At 40.4% G+C, this 18908-nt stretch overlaps 12 protein-coding genes across 12 annotated transcripts; 5 read left to right on the top strand and 7 right to left on the bottom strand.

The window, feature by feature from the left end:
* Window positions 1–591: 591 nt before the first annotated feature.
* On the bottom strand, window positions 592–1060 carry LOC126843961 (histone H3). The gene has a single exon (XM_050581770.1). The coding sequence runs from the start codon at window positions 1029–1031 to the stop codon at window positions 621–623; it is 411 nt and encodes a 136-aa protein (XP_050437727.1). The 5' UTR covers window positions 1032–1060; the 3' UTR covers window positions 592–620.
* Window positions 1061–1277: 217 nt separating this feature from the next.
* On the top strand, window positions 1278–1676 carry LOC126843965 (histone H4). The gene has a single exon (XM_050581775.1). It carries the CDS (start codon window positions 1307–1309, stop codon window positions 1616–1618), a length of 312 nt encoding a protein of 103 aa, XP_050437732.1. The 5' UTR covers window positions 1278–1306; the 3' UTR covers window positions 1619–1676.
* Window positions 1677–2585: 909 nt separating this feature from the next.
* On the bottom strand, window positions 2586–3051 carry LOC126843962 (histone H2A). Its single transcript, XM_050581772.1, has one exon. The coding sequence runs from the start codon at window positions 3006–3008 to the stop codon at window positions 2631–2633; it is 378 nt and encodes a 125-aa protein (XP_050437729.1). The 5' UTR covers window positions 3009–3051; the 3' UTR covers window positions 2586–2630.
* Window positions 3052–3398: 347 nt separating this feature from the next.
* LOC126843963 (histone H2B) lies at window positions 3399–3882 on the top strand. Its single transcript, XM_050581773.1, has one exon. The coding sequence runs from the start codon at window positions 3453–3455 to the stop codon at window positions 3828–3830; it is 378 nt and encodes a 125-aa protein (XP_050437730.1). The 5' UTR covers window positions 3399–3452; the 3' UTR covers window positions 3831–3882.
* Window positions 3883–6303: 2421 nt separating this feature from the next.
* LOC126843959 (histone H1-like) lies at window positions 6304–7017 on the bottom strand. Its single transcript, XM_050581768.1, has one exon. The coding sequence runs from the start codon at window positions 6975–6977 to the stop codon at window positions 6348–6350; it is 630 nt and encodes a 209-aa protein (XP_050437725.1). The 5' UTR covers window positions 6978–7017; the 3' UTR covers window positions 6304–6347.
* A 2165-nt stretch (window positions 7018–9182) lies between these two features.
* LOC126843960 (histone H3) lies at window positions 9183–9651 on the bottom strand. Its single transcript, XM_050581769.1, has one exon. The coding sequence runs from the start codon at window positions 9620–9622 to the stop codon at window positions 9212–9214; it is 411 nt and encodes a 136-aa protein (XP_050437726.1). The 5' UTR covers window positions 9623–9651; the 3' UTR covers window positions 9183–9211.
* Window positions 9652–9868: 217 nt separating this feature from the next.
* On the top strand, window positions 9869–10267 carry LOC126843964 (histone H4). The gene has a single exon (XM_050581774.1). It carries the CDS (start codon window positions 9898–9900, stop codon window positions 10207–10209), a length of 312 nt encoding a protein of 103 aa, XP_050437731.1. The 5' UTR covers window positions 9869–9897; the 3' UTR covers window positions 10210–10267.
* Window positions 10268–11178: 911 nt separating this feature from the next.
* LOC126843942 (histone H2A) lies at window positions 11179–11644 on the bottom strand. Its single transcript, XM_050581750.1, has one exon. It carries the CDS (start codon window positions 11599–11601, stop codon window positions 11224–11226), a length of 378 nt encoding a protein of 125 aa, XP_050437707.1. The 5' UTR covers window positions 11602–11644; the 3' UTR covers window positions 11179–11223.
* A 347-nt stretch (window positions 11645–11991) lies between these two features.
* On the top strand, window positions 11992–12475 carry LOC126843930 (histone H2B). The gene has a single exon (XM_050581739.1). It carries the CDS (start codon window positions 12046–12048, stop codon window positions 12421–12423), a length of 378 nt encoding a protein of 125 aa, XP_050437696.1. The 5' UTR covers window positions 11992–12045; the 3' UTR covers window positions 12424–12475.
* Window positions 12476–14895: 2420 nt separating this feature from the next.
* On the bottom strand, window positions 14896–15609 carry LOC126843919 (histone H1-like). Its single transcript, XM_050581728.1, has one exon. It carries the CDS (start codon window positions 15567–15569, stop codon window positions 14940–14942), a length of 630 nt encoding a protein of 209 aa, XP_050437685.1. The 5' UTR covers window positions 15570–15609; the 3' UTR covers window positions 14896–14939.
* Window positions 15610–17774: 2165 nt separating this feature from the next.
* On the bottom strand, window positions 17775–18238 carry LOC126843924 (histone H3-like). The gene has a single exon (XM_050581734.1). It carries the CDS (start codon window positions 18212–18214, stop codon window positions 17804–17806), a length of 411 nt encoding a protein of 136 aa, XP_050437691.1. The 5' UTR covers window positions 18215–18238; the 3' UTR covers window positions 17775–17803.
* A 222-nt stretch (window positions 18239–18460) lies between these two features.
* LOC126843935 (histone H4) lies at window positions 18461–18859 on the top strand. The gene has a single exon (XM_050581744.1). It carries the CDS (start codon window positions 18490–18492, stop codon window positions 18799–18801), a length of 312 nt encoding a protein of 103 aa, XP_050437701.1. The 5' UTR covers window positions 18461–18489; the 3' UTR covers window positions 18802–18859.
* The last annotated feature ends 49 nt before the right edge of the window (window positions 18860–18908 follow it).

Here is an 18908-nt window from a genome sequence, read left to right as displayed (position 1 = left end):
CATTTGGTATATTATATTATTTAGTTTTGAGAAACGTATAGAACCTATTGATGTCGTCACTGTCCGTGTATTTTAAATTAAGTGCCGCGGAAACGTGTGGGGCCCATATCTATCTACTTTCAGTGAAAATAGTTTTAAACAATACACCACAATCTACGGGTTTTTTTTCTTTTTTTTAATAACGCTTCCATCCCTCCCGTCGGACAAACCGGATAGAAAATAATAATTCCTTTATACACCACGTTCTACAACCTTTCAAATTCAGATCGACTATAACGCGGCGGCCGCCGCCGACTACTTCCCGCGCGCGCCAAAAATACAATTTACACTGTGCCTAATACTATCCCGACCCGTTCATCGTCTATCGCCTATTATTTTACCCGCTTTCTTTTAATACAAATAATACTTCAATAAAAACGGTCGTTGGAAATTTTCAAGATTAATCTAAAAATGTAAGTAACAACATTCTCGGGGGATACCCACGACCGTCGATAATAATAAAACTGTTGTATTAATTTTACCAACAGCGCCCGCTGTAAGGTCAATAAAGAAATAATTGTAACGCATGTAGTGGCCCTGAAAAGGGCCGTTTTAAAGAGGATTTGTAGTGTTTGAGACGATTAAGCACGTTCTCCGCGAATACGGCGAGCCAACTGGATGTCCTTGGGCATGATGGTAACGCGCTTGGCGTGGATAGCGCACAAGTTGGTGTCTTCGAACAGACCGACCAAGTACGCTTCGCTGGCTTCTTGCAGAGCCATGACGGCCGAGCTCTGGAAACGCAAGTCGGTCTTGAAGTCTTGGGCGATCTCGCGGACCAAGCGTTGGAACGGCAATTTGCGGATCAACAGCTCGGTGCTCTTCTGGTAACGACGGATTTCACGGAGAGCCACGGTACCGGGACGGTAACGATGGGGTTTCTTCACTCCTCCGGTGGCCGGTGCGCTCTTGCGGGCGGCTTTGGTGGCCAACTGCTTCCTGGGAGCCTTGCCTCCGGTAGATTTGCGGGCGGTTTGCTTGGTACGGGCCATGTCGGTAGTTCGTAGACTGTGTGTAAAAACTCGAAACGGTCGAATGTGTCTCCACACACCGAACGAGCTGGTTATATACAAATTCGGATCATAGGCGCGAGTTCTCATTGGTCGACGGAACGGCCTGCCGAAACAGAGGGGGTTCGCGCGATACCGCGCCGCGATTGGTCCGCGCGACGGCCCGATTACATAAATACGACGCGAAAACGTTGTCCGGGCATCATTCGATTTGTTTCTTCAGTCCGACGCAGCTCTCCGAACGACAATCAGCAACAATGACTGGACGCGGCAAAGGAGGAAAAGGTTTGGGAAAAGGAGGCGCCAAACGTCATCGTAAAGTGCTGCGGGACAACATCCAAGGAATCACCAAGCCGGCCATTCGTCGGTTAGCCCGCCGCGGTGGTGTCAAACGTATCTCCGGCCTGATCTACGAAGAGACCCGCGGAGTGTTGAAGGTGTTTCTGGAAAACGTAATCCGTGACGCCGTCACCTACACCGAGCACGCCAAGAGGAAGACCGTCACCGCCATGGACGTGGTCTACGCTCTGAAACGCCAAGGCCGCACTCTGTACGGTTTCGGAGGTTAATTCCCGACGACCGTTCGCATTGCACCCTACCTACTGTTCTTTAAAACGGCCCTTTTCAGGGCCACCATTTTATGTTATCACAATTATTCATTAACGTTTATGTCATTTAATGCATTTCGCAGTCGGCTACATGAGTACGTTAGTGTATAATATTATGTGTCACGTGTTTGGATGCGCAAAATAGTTAATATTATGAAGTATACCGTATGAATTAACAAAACGTTATGGCGTATTGCCATTATAATAATAATATATATATATATATACAAACGAGTAGTTTTAACGGTATACATTTGTAATTGTTCGAGTTAATATTTTATAGTACATACAGACTATTGTGTACTCTGTAACATACATGCTAGTTGACATAAAAAATATAACAAACTAAATGTATAATATAATATAACATACTAATTGAATATTTGTGTATTATACAATTAGTAGAATCGCACGTGGGTAATATACGATTTTTATAACTATTGTCACAATAATATAATATTGTAAGTCATTGATCTAAATCTATAATATCTATTAATATCGATGACAATATTATTGAAGAGACAATATTTCGATATTAACCAATGATGTTATTATTGTAGTGCCGGCCGATGTTGTAGCTAAATAGCAAAATACAATTGTCTTTTTTGTTTTAGTCAAGTGTCATTAAATCACTGTTGTCACATATGTATACGTTGGTATTTCAAGCTCATACTAATAATCATATTGTATATTATACTTAAATATTATTTCCAATTCGAGTTATAGTCATATTTTATAAATTGTTATTGACCTAGAAAAATAACTAAAGTAGATTTGCTGAAATTCTAAGTTATAATTGTTTAAATATACCTATATTTTCTAAGGCTCGACAAAATAATGTAACGATATTTTTCGCCCAACATAGCACATCATTTTATACCGAAAACACAACAAGAGTGTTGCGCAATAATAGTAAATATTGGTGGCCCTGAAAAGGGCCGTTTTAATATTTGTAAATACGGCGACGACGTTCTTATGCTTTCTTTTCGGTCTTCTTGGGCAAAAGGACGGCTTGGATGTTGGGCAACACACCGCCTTGGGCGATGGTGACGCCGGACAACAGTTTGTTCAACTCCTCGTCGTTCCTGATGGCCAACTGCAAATGTCTGGGGATGATACGGGTCTTCTTGTTGTCACGGGCGGCGTTACCGGCCAACTCCAACACTTCAGCGGCCAAGTACTCCATGACGGCGGCCAGGTACACGGGAGCGCCGGCACCGACGCGCTCGGCGTAGTTGCCCTTCCTCAACAGACGATGGATACGACCGACCGGGAACTGGAGTCCGGCACGGGACGACCGGGTCTTCGATTTGCCGCTCTTTGCTTTTCCTCCTTTGCCGCGTCCGCTCATGATGCTCGATTGTAGATTGTCGTGTAGTGAAACGAGAGAAAATCCAGACGATACTGATGATCGGAACAGGCCAAAATCGGTATTTATACACTTATACGACGTAAACGCGTCTGTATGTTGGCCTACGTTTGAAAATAACAACGATGAAAAACCACACTTCGTAGGTATGAACGTCCCAAGCTATGTGTTGTTTATACTCGTCGTGTTTTTCTTTGATGCTTAGACGTTGACGATGAAAAAACGGCACATCGTAGGGTTCGCTTTTAAACACAAAGTGTTAGTCTTACTCGTCGTTTTTTCGTCGACTCTTACAAATCGTACTCGATAAACGAAGTCGCGACGCGTAATAAATATGAGCGTAAACGATTTTCGAACCATCATTCGTCCACCAGCTACCGGCCAACTATTTCGACGACCCGCAAACCGTGTACAACCGCAGTCACTATGGCACCAGGAGGTAAATCCGCAGGCAAGGCCATGAAGAAGTCCGGCAAGGCGCAGAAAAACATCACCAAGTCCGACAAGAAGCGCAAGCCGAAGAGGAAAGAATCGTACGGTATTTACATCTACAAGGTGTTGAAACAAGTCCACCCCGACACCGGCGTTTCCTCCAAGGCTATGAGCATCATGAACAGCTTCGTCAACGACATTTTCGAACGCATCGCCGCCGAATCCAGCCGTCTGGCCCACTACAACAAGCGTTCGACCATCACCAGCCGGGAGATCCAGACCGCCGTCCGTCTCCTGTTGCCCGGTGAATTGGCCAAGCACGCCGTCAGTGAAGGCACCAAGGCCGTGACCAAGTACACCAGTTCCAAATAAGCATTTCGATATTAGTCGCGCGCTATATCCACTTAAAACGGCCCTTTTCAGGGCCACCAAATTATTATTATTCTGATACACGTTATTACATAATAATATTATTATTATTCGTAGTGTATCCTATTTAAGTTATTAATATCTGGGGTTTTTTAATTTTTATTGACAATATCACCGACCGGACGGACGACCGCCGTGTGTGTTATCGTCTTTTGTATCATTATATTACGTTTGTCGTCGGTTAGTACTACGACGTGTATTTTATTTGTACATTCAGCGAATTTTTTCACATTACATTACTAAAAATATAAATTCACTACACAAATTAGAAAAAAACGGGAAAACAATATTAGCTATATATAACACTTAAATTAGCTATATATGTATATAACAGTTTTATTAACTAAAATAAAATACAACAGTGATCTGCTCACTCGAGTTAATTGCATAACGACACAGTTTACTGGCAGAGTATAATATTATTGCATTTGAATATATTATATTATTAGGGCCCGGGACTTGTAACGAATGGTCTGAAAAATAGATCTGACTGCAGTATAGTTCTTAAAGACCAACGTATTTTAGCAAATAAGCAATTAAACGTAGGCCAAACAAACTATACAAAATTTTCTACACAGTAAAAATGTCAATAGTGTTTATTATTTAAGGCCGCCCAAATTACTTTGTCGGGGGCACTCTCCCGTAATCGACCGTTTTATTACGAGGAGGGTATTGTCGCGCGCATTATTGTTTTTACGAATATTATAATTGTGTGTGTGTTTATTAACTTTTGAGTTACTTTTCTTTTATATTTTGGGATTTTTTTATTCTTAGGCAGGTGGGTACTCAAATGTTTTATTATTTTCGATAATTGCGTCATATTTTAAAATTTTGTTTATTTAAAAGTGTTAAATTTATTTTTTATAAAAACTATTTTTATTTAGGTTTTGCGGTTACAACTAGTATGAACTAGTGATGGGAATCGGAAAATCCGGATTTTCACAAAAAAACGCTATTTAAGCTACTTAAAAATCATATAAGTGTTAAATAATTTTACAACATAAAGCTCTATATCTAAGTAACATTTTTTTGATAAATATGTGAAAATAAAACAAAACCCCAAAGAGATAAACTGCTTTTGAATTTCGGATTTGTTGAAATCCGAAAATCCGGAATCCGAAATCCGAAAGCATTTTATAAACAAAGTTAAAAGTTTTTTTTTAAAAAATGTTATCAACAAATTTTACTTAGGTACACATCTTTATATTGTAATAGTATTTAACAATTAAATGATTTTCAAATGACTTAAAAAGCGTTTTTTTGAAAAATCCGGATTTTCGGATTCCCATCACTAGTACGAACATGATATTTAAAAAATACAAGTTATATTTAAAAATAAGTAGAAAATAAATTTCGAGTGCATATTTGGGGTTTCATTGAACAATTTACAGATAGGTACAATATAAAAAAAGCGATTATGAAGTACGTTTGTATGTGAGTACGTATGCATGCATGTATGTATGTATGTATGGATGGTGTGTACGTCAACAGATATCGCTTTTAGAATTGATCGACATCGAGACGGTTTTTCGTGTACAGTTTATCATATACGACTATAGTACACAAGTATTTGAATTTGAATACAAATTTACAATGAAATACAAATGAATACAACGACGTGGGTCGTTCGTTCCGCTCGTTTGTTTTTTTGTTTTTGTCCTGTTATCTATATCTCGCGTGTGCCGTTTAACGCACAGCGCAGCGGCCGCGTCCGTTGTTTTTTTCCGTTTTTAATCGGTCAGGTCAATTTGTAGTATGATAAACTGTACACGAAAAACTATCTCGATATCGATCAATTCTAAAAGCAATGTCTTTTAACGTACACGCCATCCATACGTACATACATACATACATACATACATCCATACATACATACATCCATCCATACATACATACATACATACATACATACATACATACATACATCCATACATACATACATACATACATACATACATACATACTTGCATACTTCATAATCGCTTTAATCATCTTACATATTATCTGCAATAGCCAAGTATTTTTTATAGCATTACAATAACGTTGGTATTTTTATTAAATTTCCCCGCTCGTCCATTCTAAAGGCGTCACCTCTGCCCTTTCAATCTGTTTAAAATACGATTGTCATAATTTTTTTTTATTTGTATTCTACGGGTAATACCGACTAACAGTTGATGAACTACGGATTTATTCTAAGTTTGTATCTGTGGGACATCATTTTCCTAAATATACAATAACAAACGTATTTACTCATATTGTAATCGTTTTAACTTTTTCATTCCATTTCACAGTCACTATTACTTACTGTAGTTTGTATTACTATAATCTATAAAATATTAAATATCGGTACGAGACACCGCCGTTGACCGACACGACTATTGTGTGTATATTATATTTTATTAATATTTGGTGGTCCTGAAAAGGACCGTTTTAAGGGTTTAAGAGAGTGTTTTTAACAAATTACGCCTTCTTTTTGGGCGCAGCCGTCTTCTTGACTGCCACCTTCTTCGCCTTGGGTGCCTTGGCTTTGGTGGCCGGCGCTTTCTTAGCCTTGGCCGGAGACTTTTTCGGTTTCGCGGCTTTGGGTTTAGGCGCTGCGGCTACCTTTTTCACCTTCTTGGCGGCGGGCTCGCCGGATTTCGGTTTCTTGGCACCGGTGCTCTTCCTCTTCTTGGCCGCTCCGGGCGCCTTGGACACCGCCGCTTTCTTGGCGATCGGCTTCTTTTTCGGCGCTACCTTCTTCTCTTTTTTGACTTCGGCGGCCAATTTGAAATGGCCCGACGCTCCGTTGCCCTTGGTCTGGACCAGCTTGCCGCTGGCGACGGCCGACTTTAGGAATTTGCGGATGAAAGGCGCTAGCTTGGCAGCGTCCACTTTGTAGTTGGCGGCCAAATATTTCTTGATAGCCGGCAACGACGATCCTTTTTTCTCCTTCAGTTCCTTGACGGCTGCGATCACCATCACGGCCGTGGTAGGATGAGCCGGTGCGGCTTTCTTCGCCTTGGGAGCGGCGGACTTCTTTTTCGGCGACTTGGCCTGGGCCGGCGACGAGGCGGCTGGTGCTGGTGCGGCGACTGCGGTGTCGGTCATGGTGAAGCGGTTTGAAAATAGACTCTGGTACTCTGGCAAAATGAACAGGAACGGTGTGTATAACCCGCGTTCGGCCATCATGCCAGCTATATACTCGTCGCCATACCGACTAGTAAACGCTTACGGAATCGAATTTTTCGTTTTGACGTGATCCCGTTCTGTTTTATCTCGTTTTTTCCGCTCGAAAATCACGTAACGGCGATAAATCTCTTTCTCCTTAAAGCCAACGTTATAGCAAAGCCGTCGGTCGGTCGAATTTTCTCTTTAAGTCGACGGCCGCTGTGCCGTAGGAGGTTGTTCCGACCAGTCCGACTATTCAACGATACACCTCTTTCGAGGTCGATTACAACCCGTTAATTTCGAGTTAAATTAAAAAGTCTTTTCGATTCGCAATCTGCACGTGTATTGAAAAATTATCGCGTAGGGTAAAAGAGTCTGAGATATGAAGAGACCGAAGGGCGTGGTGTCGAATTCGGGTCGTTAGTAGTTTTACGTGTCGCGTAGTTATTATCAAAACTCTATGCGATATTTTGACGGCGGCAACACCGACCGAATCGACTTTAGATTACACCGAAAATAGTAAAAACAATTTTAATTGTCATTATAAAAATATATTACCTATTCAGCTATTAAAGCTGCCCAGATTTCTATTAAAAATAAGGCTTAACTCTATTTCAATTAAATCGTTAACCGCTTCGAACGAGTAAACCGTCGCGATTAAGACGTCTTTACATTTGTTTAAATTTATTTTATATATTTTTGAAAGTTAAAGACCGATTTATTACGTTTGCTCAATAGTAGTATTGTTAAATATCTAGACTCGCCCGTGATCGTCGGGGCTCCATATTATGACGGTTTCGTCCAAAGTGTACGAGGCAGCACAGTGTAAGAACTGAACAACGAGTAGCCCGTTTACAAAACCGATTACGTTCCAAAAAATTAATATCGGTATTATTATTTTAAAGTTTTATGATAACGTTTTGGTTTATTTTTTCTTGAAATAAATTTCCAAAACCCATTTTTTACCTGATAAACATATACTTTATGTGTAGGCTTATTTCCAAAATGTATTGTCTGCAGTAGTTGCCATGAGGCATGTAAATATTGACCGTTTGACAAATAAAAACTTATTATCGACAAAATGGTTTTCACATAGGTATTACATATTATATTTTAATATTAAAGTCGGAAACAATTATTTCTCGTTTTATTAAACGAAAATGCTAAATAATTATTGTAAAATTAGAAATAGAAATACAAAATTTATTTTATGAATAAAATCGTTGTTTTTTTTTCTCCAGAAATAATCTACTTAAATCCAAAACTTTTCGTTTACTCACATTTGAGTGCCGAACTTAATTACTTTTTCATTTTAAACGTGGTTGGAAAAATAATTTAAAATATAGAGCAATTAAAAAAAAAAAAATTGCAATTTATAGATAACAACTATTTGTCTTGGGCATTTTATTAAACGGGTTTTTTCATGTTTTCCCAAAATTTCAAAAAGTGTTGACTTTTATAATTAATTGTATATATGCTATTCGATAAACAAAATACAAACACCAGCTGAACAATGGCCATTTCACATTAGCAAGTAATATATTATTATTTGACATTTGGTATATTATATTATTTAGTTTTGAGAAACGTATAGAACCTATTGATGTCGTCACTGTCCGTGTATTTTAAATTAAGTGCCGCGGAAACGTGTGGGGCCCATATCTATCTACTTTCAGTGAAAATAGTTTTAAACAATACACCACAATCTACGGGTTTTTTTTCTTTTTTTTAATAACGCTTCCATCCCTCCCGTCGGACAAACCGGATAGAAAATAATAATTCCTTTATACACCACGTTCTACAACCTTTCAAATTCAGATCGACTATAACGCGGCGGCCGCCGCCGACTACTTCCCGCGCGCGCCAAAAATACAATTTACACTGTGCCTAATACTATCCCGACCCGTTCATCGTCTATCGCCTATTATTTTACCCGCTTTCTTTTAATACAAATAATACTTCAATAAAAACGGTCGTTGGAAATTTTCAAGATTAATCTAAAAATGTAAGTAACAACATTCTCGGGGGGATACCCACGACCGTCGATAATAATAAAACTGTTGTATTAATTTTACCAACAGCGCCCGCTGTAAGGTCAATAAAGAAATAATTGTAACGCATGTAGTGGCCCTGAAAAGGGCCGTTTTAAAGAGGATTTGTAGTGTTTGAGACGATTAAGCACGTTCTCCGCGAATACGGCGAGCCAACTGGATGTCCTTGGGCATGATGGTAACGCGCTTGGCGTGGATAGCGCACAAGTTGGTGTCTTCGAACAGACCGACCAAGTACGCTTCGCTGGCTTCTTGCAGAGCCATGACGGCCGAGCTCTGGAAACGCAAGTCGGTCTTGAAGTCTTGGGCGATCTCGCGGACCAAGCGTTGGAACGGCAATTTGCGGATCAACAGCTCGGTGCTCTTCTGGTAACGACGGATTTCACGGAGAGCCACGGTACCGGGACGGTAACGATGGGGTTTCTTCACTCCTCCGGTGGCCGGTGCGCTCTTGCGGGCGGCTTTGGTGGCCAACTGCTTCCTGGGAGCCTTGCCTCCGGTAGATTTGCGGGCGGTTTGCTTGGTACGGGCCATGTCGGTAGTTCGTAGACTGTGTGTAAAAACTCGAAACGGTCGAATGTGTCTCCACACACCGAACGAGCTGGTTATATACAAATTCGGATCATAGGCGCGAGTTCTCATTGGTCGACGGAACGGCCTGCCGAAACAGAGGGGGTTCGCGCGATACCGCGCCGCGATTGGTCCGCGCGACGGCCCGATTACATAAATACGACGCGAAAACGTTGTCCGGGCATCATTCGATTTGTTTCTTCAGTCCGACGCAGCTCTCCGAACGACAATCAGCAACAATGACTGGACGCGGCAAAGGAGGAAAAGGTTTGGGAAAAGGAGGCGCCAAACGTCATCGTAAAGTGCTGCGGGACAACATCCAAGGAATCACCAAGCCGGCCATTCGTCGGTTAGCCCGCCGCGGTGGTGTCAAACGTATCTCCGGCCTGATCTACGAAGAGACCCGCGGAGTGTTGAAGGTGTTTCTGGAAAACGTAATCCGTGACGCCGTCACCTACACCGAGCACGCCAAGAGGAAGACCGTCACCGCCATGGACGTGGTCTACGCTCTGAAACGCCAAGGCCGCACTCTGTACGGTTTCGGAGGTTAATTCCCGACGACCGTTCGCATTGCACCCTACCTACTGTTCTTTAAAACGGCCCTTTTCAGGGCCACCATTTTATGTTATCACAATTATTCATTAACGTTTATGTCATTTAATGCATTTCGCAGTCGGCTACATGAGTACGTTAGTGTATAATATTATGTGTCACGTGTTTGGATGCGCAAAATAGTTAATATTATGAAGTATACCGTATGAATTAACAAAACGTTATGGCGTATTGCCATTATAATAATAATATATATATATATATATACAAACGAGTAGTTTTAACGGTATACATTTGTAATTGTTCGAGTTAATATTTTATAGTACATACAGACTATTGTGTACTCTGTAACATACATGCTAGTTGACATAAAAAATATAACAAACTAAATGTATAATATAATATAACATACTAATTGAATATTTGTGTATTATACAATTAGTAGAATCGCACGTGGGTAATATACGATTTTTATAACTATTGTCACAATAATATAATATTGTAAGTCATTGATCTAAATCTATAATATCTATTAATATCGATGACAATATTATTGAAGAGACAATATTTCGATATTAACCAATGATGTTATTATTGTAGTGCCGGCCGATGTTGTAGCTAAATAGCAAAATACAATTGTCTTTTTTGTTTTAGTCAAGTGTCATTAAATCACTGTTGTCACATATGTATACGTTGGTATTTCAAGCTCATACTAATAATCATATTGTATATTATACTTAAATATTATTTCCAATTCGAGTTATAGTCATATTTTATAAATTGTTATTGACCTAGAAAAATAACTAAAGTAGATTTGCTGAAATTCTAAGTTATAATTGTTTAAATATACCTATATTTTCTAAGGCTCGACAAAATAATGTAACGATATTTTTCGCCCAACATAGCACATCATTTTATACCGAAAACACAACAAGAGTGTTGCGCAATAATAGTAAATATTGGTGGCCCTGAAAAGGGCCGTTTTAATATTTGTAAATACGGCGACGACGTTCTTATGCTTTCTTTTCGGTCTTCTTGGGCAAAAGGACGGCTTGGATGTTGGGCAACACACCGCCTTGGGCGATGGTGACGCCGGACAACAGTTTGTTCAACTCCTCGTCGTTCCTGATGGCCAACTGCAAATGTCTGGGGATGATACGGGTCTTCTTGTTGTCACGGGCGGCGTTACCGGCCAACTCCAACACTTCAGCGGCCAAGTACTCCATGACGGCGGCCAGGTACACGGGAGCGCCGGCACCGACGCGCTCGGCGTAGTTGCCCTTCCTCAACAGACGATGGATACGACCGACCGGGAACTGGAGTCCGGCACGGGACGACCGGGTCTTCGATTTGCCGCTCTTTGCTTTTCCTCCTTTGCCGCGTCCGCTCATGATGCTCGATTGTAGATTGTCGTGTAGTGAAACGAGAGAAAATCCAGACGATACTGATGATCGGAACAGGCCAAAATCGGTATTTATACACTTATACGACGTAAACGCGTCTGTATGTTGGCCTACGTTTGAAAATAACAACGATGAAAAACCACACTTCGTAGGTATGAACGTCCCAAGCTATGTGTTGTTTATACTCGTCGTGTTTTTCTTTGATGCTTAGACGTTGACGATGAAAAAACGGCACATCGTAGGGTTCGCTTTTAAACACAAAGTGTTAGTCTTACTCGTCGTTTTTTCGTCGACTCTTACAAATCGTACTCGATAAACGAAGTCGCGACGCGTAATAAATATGAGCGTAAACGATTTTCGAACCATCATTCGTCCACCAGCTACCGGCCAACTATTTCGACGACCCGCAAACCGTGTACAACCGCAGTCACTATGGCACCAGGAGGTAAATCCGCAGGCAAGGCCATGAAGAAGTCCGGCAAGGCGCAGAAAAACATCACCAAGTCCGACAAGAAGCGCAAGCCGAAGAGGAAAGAATCGTACGGTATTTACATCTACAAGGTGTTGAAACAAGTCCACCCCGACACCGGCGTTTCCTCCAAGGCTATGAGCATCATGAACAGCTTCGTCAACGACATTTTCGAACGCATCGCCGCCGAATCCAGCCGTCTGGCCCACTACAACAAGCGTTCGACCATCACCAGCCGGGAGATCCAGACCGCCGTCCGTCTCCTGTTGCCCGGTGAATTGGCCAAGCACGCCGTCAGTGAAGGCACCAAGGCCGTGACCAAGTACACCAGTTCCAAATAAGCATTTCGATATTAGTCGCGCGCTATATCCACTTAAAACGGCCCTTTTCAGGGCCACCAAATTATTATTATTCTGATACACGTTATTACATAATAATATTATTATTATTCGTAGTGTATCCTATTTAAGTTATTAATATCTGGGGTTTTTAATTTTTATTGACAATATCACCGACCGGACGGACGACCGCCGTGTGTGTTATCGTCTTTTGTATCATTATATTACGTTTGTCGTCGGTTAGTACTACGACGTGTATTTTATTTGTACATTCAGCGAATTTTTTCACATTACATTACTAAAAATATAAATTCACTACACAAATTAGAAAAAAACGGGAAAACAATATTAGCTATATATAACACTTAAATTAGCTATATATGTATATAACAGTTTTATTAACTAAAATAAAATACAACAGTGATCTGCTCACTCGAGTTAATTGCATAACGACACAGTTTACTGGCAGAGTATAATATTATTGCATTTGAATATATTATATTATTAGGGCCCGGGACTTGTAACGAATGGTCTGAAAAATAGATCTGACTGCAGTATAGTTCTTAAAGACCAACGTATTTTAGCAAATAAGCAATTAAACGTAGGCCAAACAAACTATACAAAATTTTCTACACAGTAAAAATGTCAATAGTGTTTATTATTTAAGGCCGCCCAAATTACTTTGTCGGGGGCACTCTCCCGTAATCGACCGTTTTATTACGAGGAGGGTATTGTCGCGCGCATTATTGTTTTTACGAATATTATAATTGTGTGTGTGTTTATTAACTTTTGAGTTACTTTTCTTTTATATTTTGGGATTTTTTTATTCTTAGGCAGGTGGGTACTCAAATGTTTTATTATTTTCGATAATTGCGTCATATTTTAAAATTTTGTTTATTTAAAAGTGTTAAATTTATTTTTTATAAAAACTATTTTTATTTAGGTTTTGCGGTTACAACTAGTATGAACTAGTGATGGGAATCGGAAAATCCGGATTTTCACAAAAAAACGCTATTTAAGCTACTTAAAAATCATATAAGTGTTAAATAATTTTACAACATAAAGCTCTATATCTAAGTAACATTTTTTTGATAAATATGTGAAAATAAAACAAAACCCCAAAGAGATAAACTGCTTTTGAATTTCGGATTTGTTGAAATCCGAAAATCCGGAATCCGAAATCCGAAAGCATTTTATAAACAAAGTTAAAAGTTTTTTTTTAAAAAATGTTATCAACAAATTTTACTTAGGTACACATCTTTATATTGTAATAGTATTTAACAATTAAATGATTTTCAAATGACTTAAAAAGCGTTTTTTTGAAAAATCCGGATTTTCGGATTCCCATCACTAGTACGAACATGATATTTAAAAAATACAAGTTATATTTAAAAATAAGTAGAAAATAAATTTCGAGTGCATATTTGGGGTTTCATTGAACAATTTACAGATAGGTACAATATAAAAAAAGCGATTATGAAGTACGTTTGTATGTGAGTACGTATGCATGCATGTATGTATGTATGTATGGATGGTGTGTACGTCAACAGATATCGCTTTTAGAATTGATCGACATCGAGACGGTTTTTCGTGTACAGTTTATCATATACGACTATAGTACACAAGTATTTGAATTTGAATACAAATTTACAATGAAATACAAATGAATACAACGACGTGGGTCGTTCGTTCCGCTCGTTTGTTTTTTTGTTTTTGTCCTGTTATCTATATCTCGCGTGTGCCGTTTAACGCACAGCGCAGCGGCCGCGTCCGTTGTTTTTTTCCGTTTTTAATCGGTCAGGTCAATTTGTAGTATGATAAACTGTACACGAAAAACTATCTCGATATCGATCAATTCTAAAAGCAATGTCTTTTAACGTACACGCCATCCATACGTACATACATACATACATACATACATCCATACATACATACATCCATCCATACATACATACATACATACATACATACATACATACATACATCCATACATACATACATACATACATACATACATACATACTTGCATACTTCATAATCGCTTTAATCATCTTACATATTATCTGCAATAGCCAAGTATTTTTTATAGCATTACAATAACGTTGGTATTTTTATTAAATTTCCCCGCTCGTCCATTCTAAAGGCGTCACCTCTGCCCTTTCAATCTGTTTAAAATACGATTGTCATAATTTTTTTTTATTTGTATTCTACGGGTAATACCGACTAACAGTTGATGAACTACGGATTTATTCTAAGTTTGTATCTGTGGGACATCATTTTCCTAAATATACAATAACAAACGTATTTACTCATATTGTAATCGTTTTAACTTTTTCATTCCATTTCACAGTCACTATTACTTACTGTAGTTTGTATTACTATAATCTATAAAATATTAAATATCGGTACGAGACACCGCCGTTGACCGACACGACTATTGTGTGTATATTATATTTTATTAATATTTGGTGGTCCTGAAAAGGACCGTTTTAAGGGTTTAAGAGAGTGTTTTTAACAAATTACGCCTTCTTTTTGGGCGCAGCCGTCTTCTTGACTGCCACCTTCTTCGCCTTGGGTGCCTTGGCTTTGGTGGCCGGCGCTTTCTTAGCCTTGGCCGGAGACTTTTTCGGTTTCGCGGCTTTGGGTTTAGGCGCTGCGGCTACCTTTTTCACCTTCTTGGCGGCGGGCTCGCCGGATTTCGGTTTCTTGGCACCGGTGCTCTTCCTCTTCTTGGCCGCTCCGGGCGCCTTGGACACCGCCGCTTTCTTGGCGATCGGCTTCTTTTTCGGCGCTACCTTCTTCTCTTTTTTGACTTCGGCGGCCAATTTGAAATGGCCCGACGCTCCGTTGCCCTTGGTCTGGACCAGCTTGCCGCTGGCGACGGCCGACTTTAGGAATTTGCGGATGAAAGGCGCTAGCTTGGCAGCGTCCACTTTGTAGTTGGCGGCCAAATATTTCTTGATAGCCGGCAACGACGATCCTTTTTTCTCCTTCAGTTCCTTGACGGCTGCGATCACCATCACGGCCGTGGTAGGATGAGCCGGTGCGGCTTTCTTCGCCTTGGGAGCGGCGGACTTCTTTTTCGGCGACTTGGCCTGGGCCGGCGACGAGGCGGCTGGTGCTGGTGCGGCGACTGCGGTGTCGGTCATGGTGAAGCGGTTTGAAAATAGACTCTGGTACTCTGGCAAAATGAACAGGAACGGTGTGTATAACCCGCGTTCGGCCATCATGCCAGCTATATACTCGTCGCCATACCGACTAGTAAACGCTTACGGAATCGAATTTTTCGTTTTGACGTGATCCCGTTCTGTTTTATCTCGTTTTTTCCGCTCGAAAATCACGTAACGGCGATAAATCTCTTTCTCCTTAAAGCCAACGTTATAGCAAAGCCGTCGGTCGGTCGAATTTTCTCTTTAAGTCGACGGCCGCTGTGCCGTAGGAGGTTGTTCCGACCAGTCCGACTATTCAACGATACACCTCTTTCGAGGTCGATTACAACCCGTTAATTTCGAGTTAAATTAAAAAGTCTTTTCGATTCGCAATCTGCACGTGTATTGAAAAATTATCGCGTAGGGTAAAAGAGTCTGAGATATGAAGAGACCGAAGGGCGTGGTGTCGAATTCGGGTCGTTAGTAGTTTTACGTGTCGCGTAGTTATTATCAAAACTCTATGCGATATTTTGACGGCGGCAACACCGACCGAATCGACTTTAGATTACACCGAAAATAGTAAAAACAATTTTAATTGTCATTATAAAAATATATTACCTATTCAGCTATTAAAGCTGCCCAGATTTCTATTAAAAATAAGGCTTAACTCTATTTCAATTAAATCGTTAACCGCTTCGAACGAGTAAACCGTCGCGATTAAGACGTCTTTACATTTGTTTAAATTTATTTTATATATTTTTGAAAGTTAAAGACCGATTTATTACGTTTGCTCAATAGTAGTATTGTTAAATATCTAGACTCGCCCGTGATCGTCGGGGCTCCATATTATGACGGTTTCGTCCAAAGTGTACGAGGCAGCACAGTGTAAGAACTGAACAACGAGTAGCCCGTTTACAAAACCGATTACGTTCCAAAAAATTAATATCGGTATTATTATTTTAAAGTTTTATGATAACGTTTTGGTTTATTTTTTCTTGAAATAAATTTCCAAAACCCATTTTTTACCTGATAAACATATACTTTATGTGTAGGCTTATTTCCAAAATGTATTGTCTGCAGTAGTTGCCATGAGGCATGTAAATATTGACCGTTTGACAAATAAAAACTTATTATCGACAAAATGGTTTTCACATAGGTATTACATATTATATTTTAATATTAAAGTCGGAAACAATTATTTCTCGTTTTATTAAACGAAAATGCTAAATAATTATTGTAAAATTAGAAATAGAAATACAAAATTTATTTTATGAATAAAATCGTTGTTTTTTTTTCTCCAGAAATAATCTACTTAAATCCAAAACTTTTCGTTTACTCACATTTGAGTGCCGAACTTAATTACTTTTTCATTTTAAACGTGGTTGGAAAAATAATTTAAAATATAGAGCAATTAAAAAAAAAAAATTGCAATTTATAGATAACAACTATTTGTCTTGGGCATTTTATTAAACGGGTTTTTTCATGTTTTCCCAAAATTTCAAAAAGTGTTGACTTTTATAATTAATTGTATATATGCTATTCGATAAACAAAATACAAACACCAGCTGAACAATGGCCATTTCACATTAGCAAGTAATATATTATTATTTGACATTTGGTATATTATATTATTTAGTTTTGAGAAACGTATAGAACCTATTGATGTCGTCACTGTCCGTGTATTTTAAATTAAGTGCCGCGGAAACGTGTGGGGCCCATATCTATCTACTTTCAGTGAAAATAGTTTTAAACAATACACCACAATCTACGGGTTTTTTTTCTTTTTTTAATAACGCTTCCATCCCTCCCGTCGGACAAACCGGATAGAAAATAATAATTCCTTTATACACCACGTTCTACAACCTTTCAAATTCAGATCGACTATAACGCGGCGGCCGCCGCCGACTACTTCCCGCGCGCGCCAAAAATACAATTTACACTGTGCCTAATACTATCCCGACCCGTTCATCGTCTATCGCCTATTATTTTACCCGCTTTCTTTTAATACAAATAATACTTCAATAAAAACGGTCGTTGGAAATTTTCAAGATTAATCTAAAAATGTAAGTAACAACATTCTCGGGGGGATACCCACGACCGTCGATAATAATAAAACTGTTGTATTAATTTTACAACAACAGCGCCCGCTGTAAGGTCAATAAAGAAATAATTGTAACGCATGTAGTGGCCCTGAAAAGGGCCGTTTTAAAGAGGATTTGTAGTGTTTGAGACGATTAAGCACGTTCTCCGCGAATACGGCGAGCCAACTGGATGTCCTTGGGCATGATGGTAACGCGCTTGGCGTGGATAGCGCACAAGTTGGTGTCTTCGAACAGACCGACCAAGTACGCTTCGCTGGCTTCTTGCAGAGCCATGACGGCCGAGCTCTGGAAACGCAAGTCGGTCTTGAAGTCTTGGGCGATCTCGCGGACCAAGCGTTGGAACGGCAATTTGCGGATCAACAGCTCGGTGCTCTTCTGGTAACGACGGATTTCACGGAGAGCCACGGTACCGGGACGGTAACGATGGGTTTTCTTCACTCCTCCGGTGGCCGGTGCGCTCTTGCGGGCGGCTTTGGTGGCCAACTGCTTCCTGGGAGCCTTGCCTCCGGTAGATTTGCGGGCGGTTTGCTTGGTACGGGCCATGTCGGTAGTTCGTAGACTGTGTGTAAAAACTCGAAACGGTCGAATGTGTCTCCACACACCGAACGAGCTGGTTATATACAAATTCGGATCATAGGCGCGAGTTCTCATTGGTCGACGGAACGGCCTGCCGAAACAGAGGGGGTTCGCGCGATACCGCGCCGCGATTGGTCCGCGCGACGGCCCGATTACATAAATACGACGCGAAAACGTTGTCCGGGCATCATTCGATTTGTTTCTTCAGTCCGACGCAGCTCTCCGAACGACAATCAGCAACAATGACTGGACGCGGCAAAGGAGGAAAAGGTTTGGGAAAAGGAGGCGCCAAACGTCATCGTAAAGTGCTGCGGGACAACATCCAAGGAATCACCAAGCCGGCCATTCGTCGGTTAGCCCGCCGCGGTGGTGTCAAACGTATCTCCGGCCTGATCTACGAAGAGACCCGCGGAGTGTTGAAGGTGTTTCTGGAAAACGTAATCCGTGACGCCGTCACCTACACCGAGCACGCCAAGAGGAAGACCGTCACCGCCATGGACGTGGTCTACGCTCTGAAACGCCAAGGCCGCACTCTGTACGGTTTCGGAGGTTAATTCCCGACGACCGTTCGCATTGCACCCTACCTACTGTTCTTTAAAACGGCCCTTTTCAGGGCCACCATTTTATGTTATCACAATTATTCATTAACGTTTATGTCATT

The sequence above is a fragment of the Adelges cooleyi genome, unplaced genomic scaffold, assembly GCF_023614345.1.
Source record: "Adelges cooleyi isolate 19-005CV unplaced genomic scaffold, UGA_ACOO_1.1 ACOO_flye_CR_arks_rails_tigmint_CR_PRNA_577, whole genome shotgun sequence".
NCBI classification, from domain to species: domain Eukaryota; kingdom Metazoa; phylum Arthropoda; class Insecta; order Hemiptera; family Adelgidae; genus Adelges; species Adelges cooleyi.
The sequence above is the reverse complement of the archived record's forward strand: the minus strand, read 5'-3'. Positions and strand labels throughout refer to the sequence as shown.

Coding starts and splice junctions, on each gene's coding strand:
- LOC126843962 (XM_050581772.1), bottom strand. CDS start 3,008: ATGAGCGGACGCGGCAAAGGAGGAAAAGCAAAGAGCGGCAAATCGAAG.
- LOC126843919 (XM_050581728.1), bottom strand. CDS start 15,569: ATGACCGACACCGCAGTCGCCGCACCAGCACCAGCCGCCTCGTCGCCG.
- LOC126843930 (XM_050581739.1), top strand. CDS start 12,046: ATGGCACCAGGAGGTAAATCCGCAGGCAAGGCCATGAAGAAGTCCGGC.
- LOC126843965 (XM_050581775.1), top strand. CDS start 1,307: ATGACTGGACGCGGCAAAGGAGGAAAAGGTTTGGGAAAAGGAGGCGCC.
- LOC126843935 (XM_050581744.1), top strand. CDS start 18,490: ATGACTGGACGCGGCAAAGGAGGAAAAGGTTTGGGAAAAGGAGGCGCC.
- LOC126843963 (XM_050581773.1), top strand. CDS start 3,453: ATGGCACCAGGAGGTAAATCCGCAGGCAAGGCCATGAAGAAGTCCGGC.
- LOC126843964 (XM_050581774.1), top strand. CDS start 9,898: ATGACTGGACGCGGCAAAGGAGGAAAAGGTTTGGGAAAAGGAGGCGCC.
- LOC126843959 (XM_050581768.1), bottom strand. CDS start 6,977: ATGACCGACACCGCAGTCGCCGCACCAGCACCAGCCGCCTCGTCGCCG.
- LOC126843960 (XM_050581769.1), bottom strand. CDS start 9,622: ATGGCCCGTACCAAGCAAACCGCCCGCAAATCTACCGGAGGCAAGGCT.
- LOC126843942 (XM_050581750.1), bottom strand. CDS start 11,601: ATGAGCGGACGCGGCAAAGGAGGAAAAGCAAAGAGCGGCAAATCGAAG.
- LOC126843961 (XM_050581770.1), bottom strand. CDS start 1,031: ATGGCCCGTACCAAGCAAACCGCCCGCAAATCTACCGGAGGCAAGGCT.
- LOC126843924 (XM_050581734.1), bottom strand. CDS start 18,214: ATGGCCCGTACCAAGCAAACCGCCCGCAAATCTACCGGAGGCAAGGCT.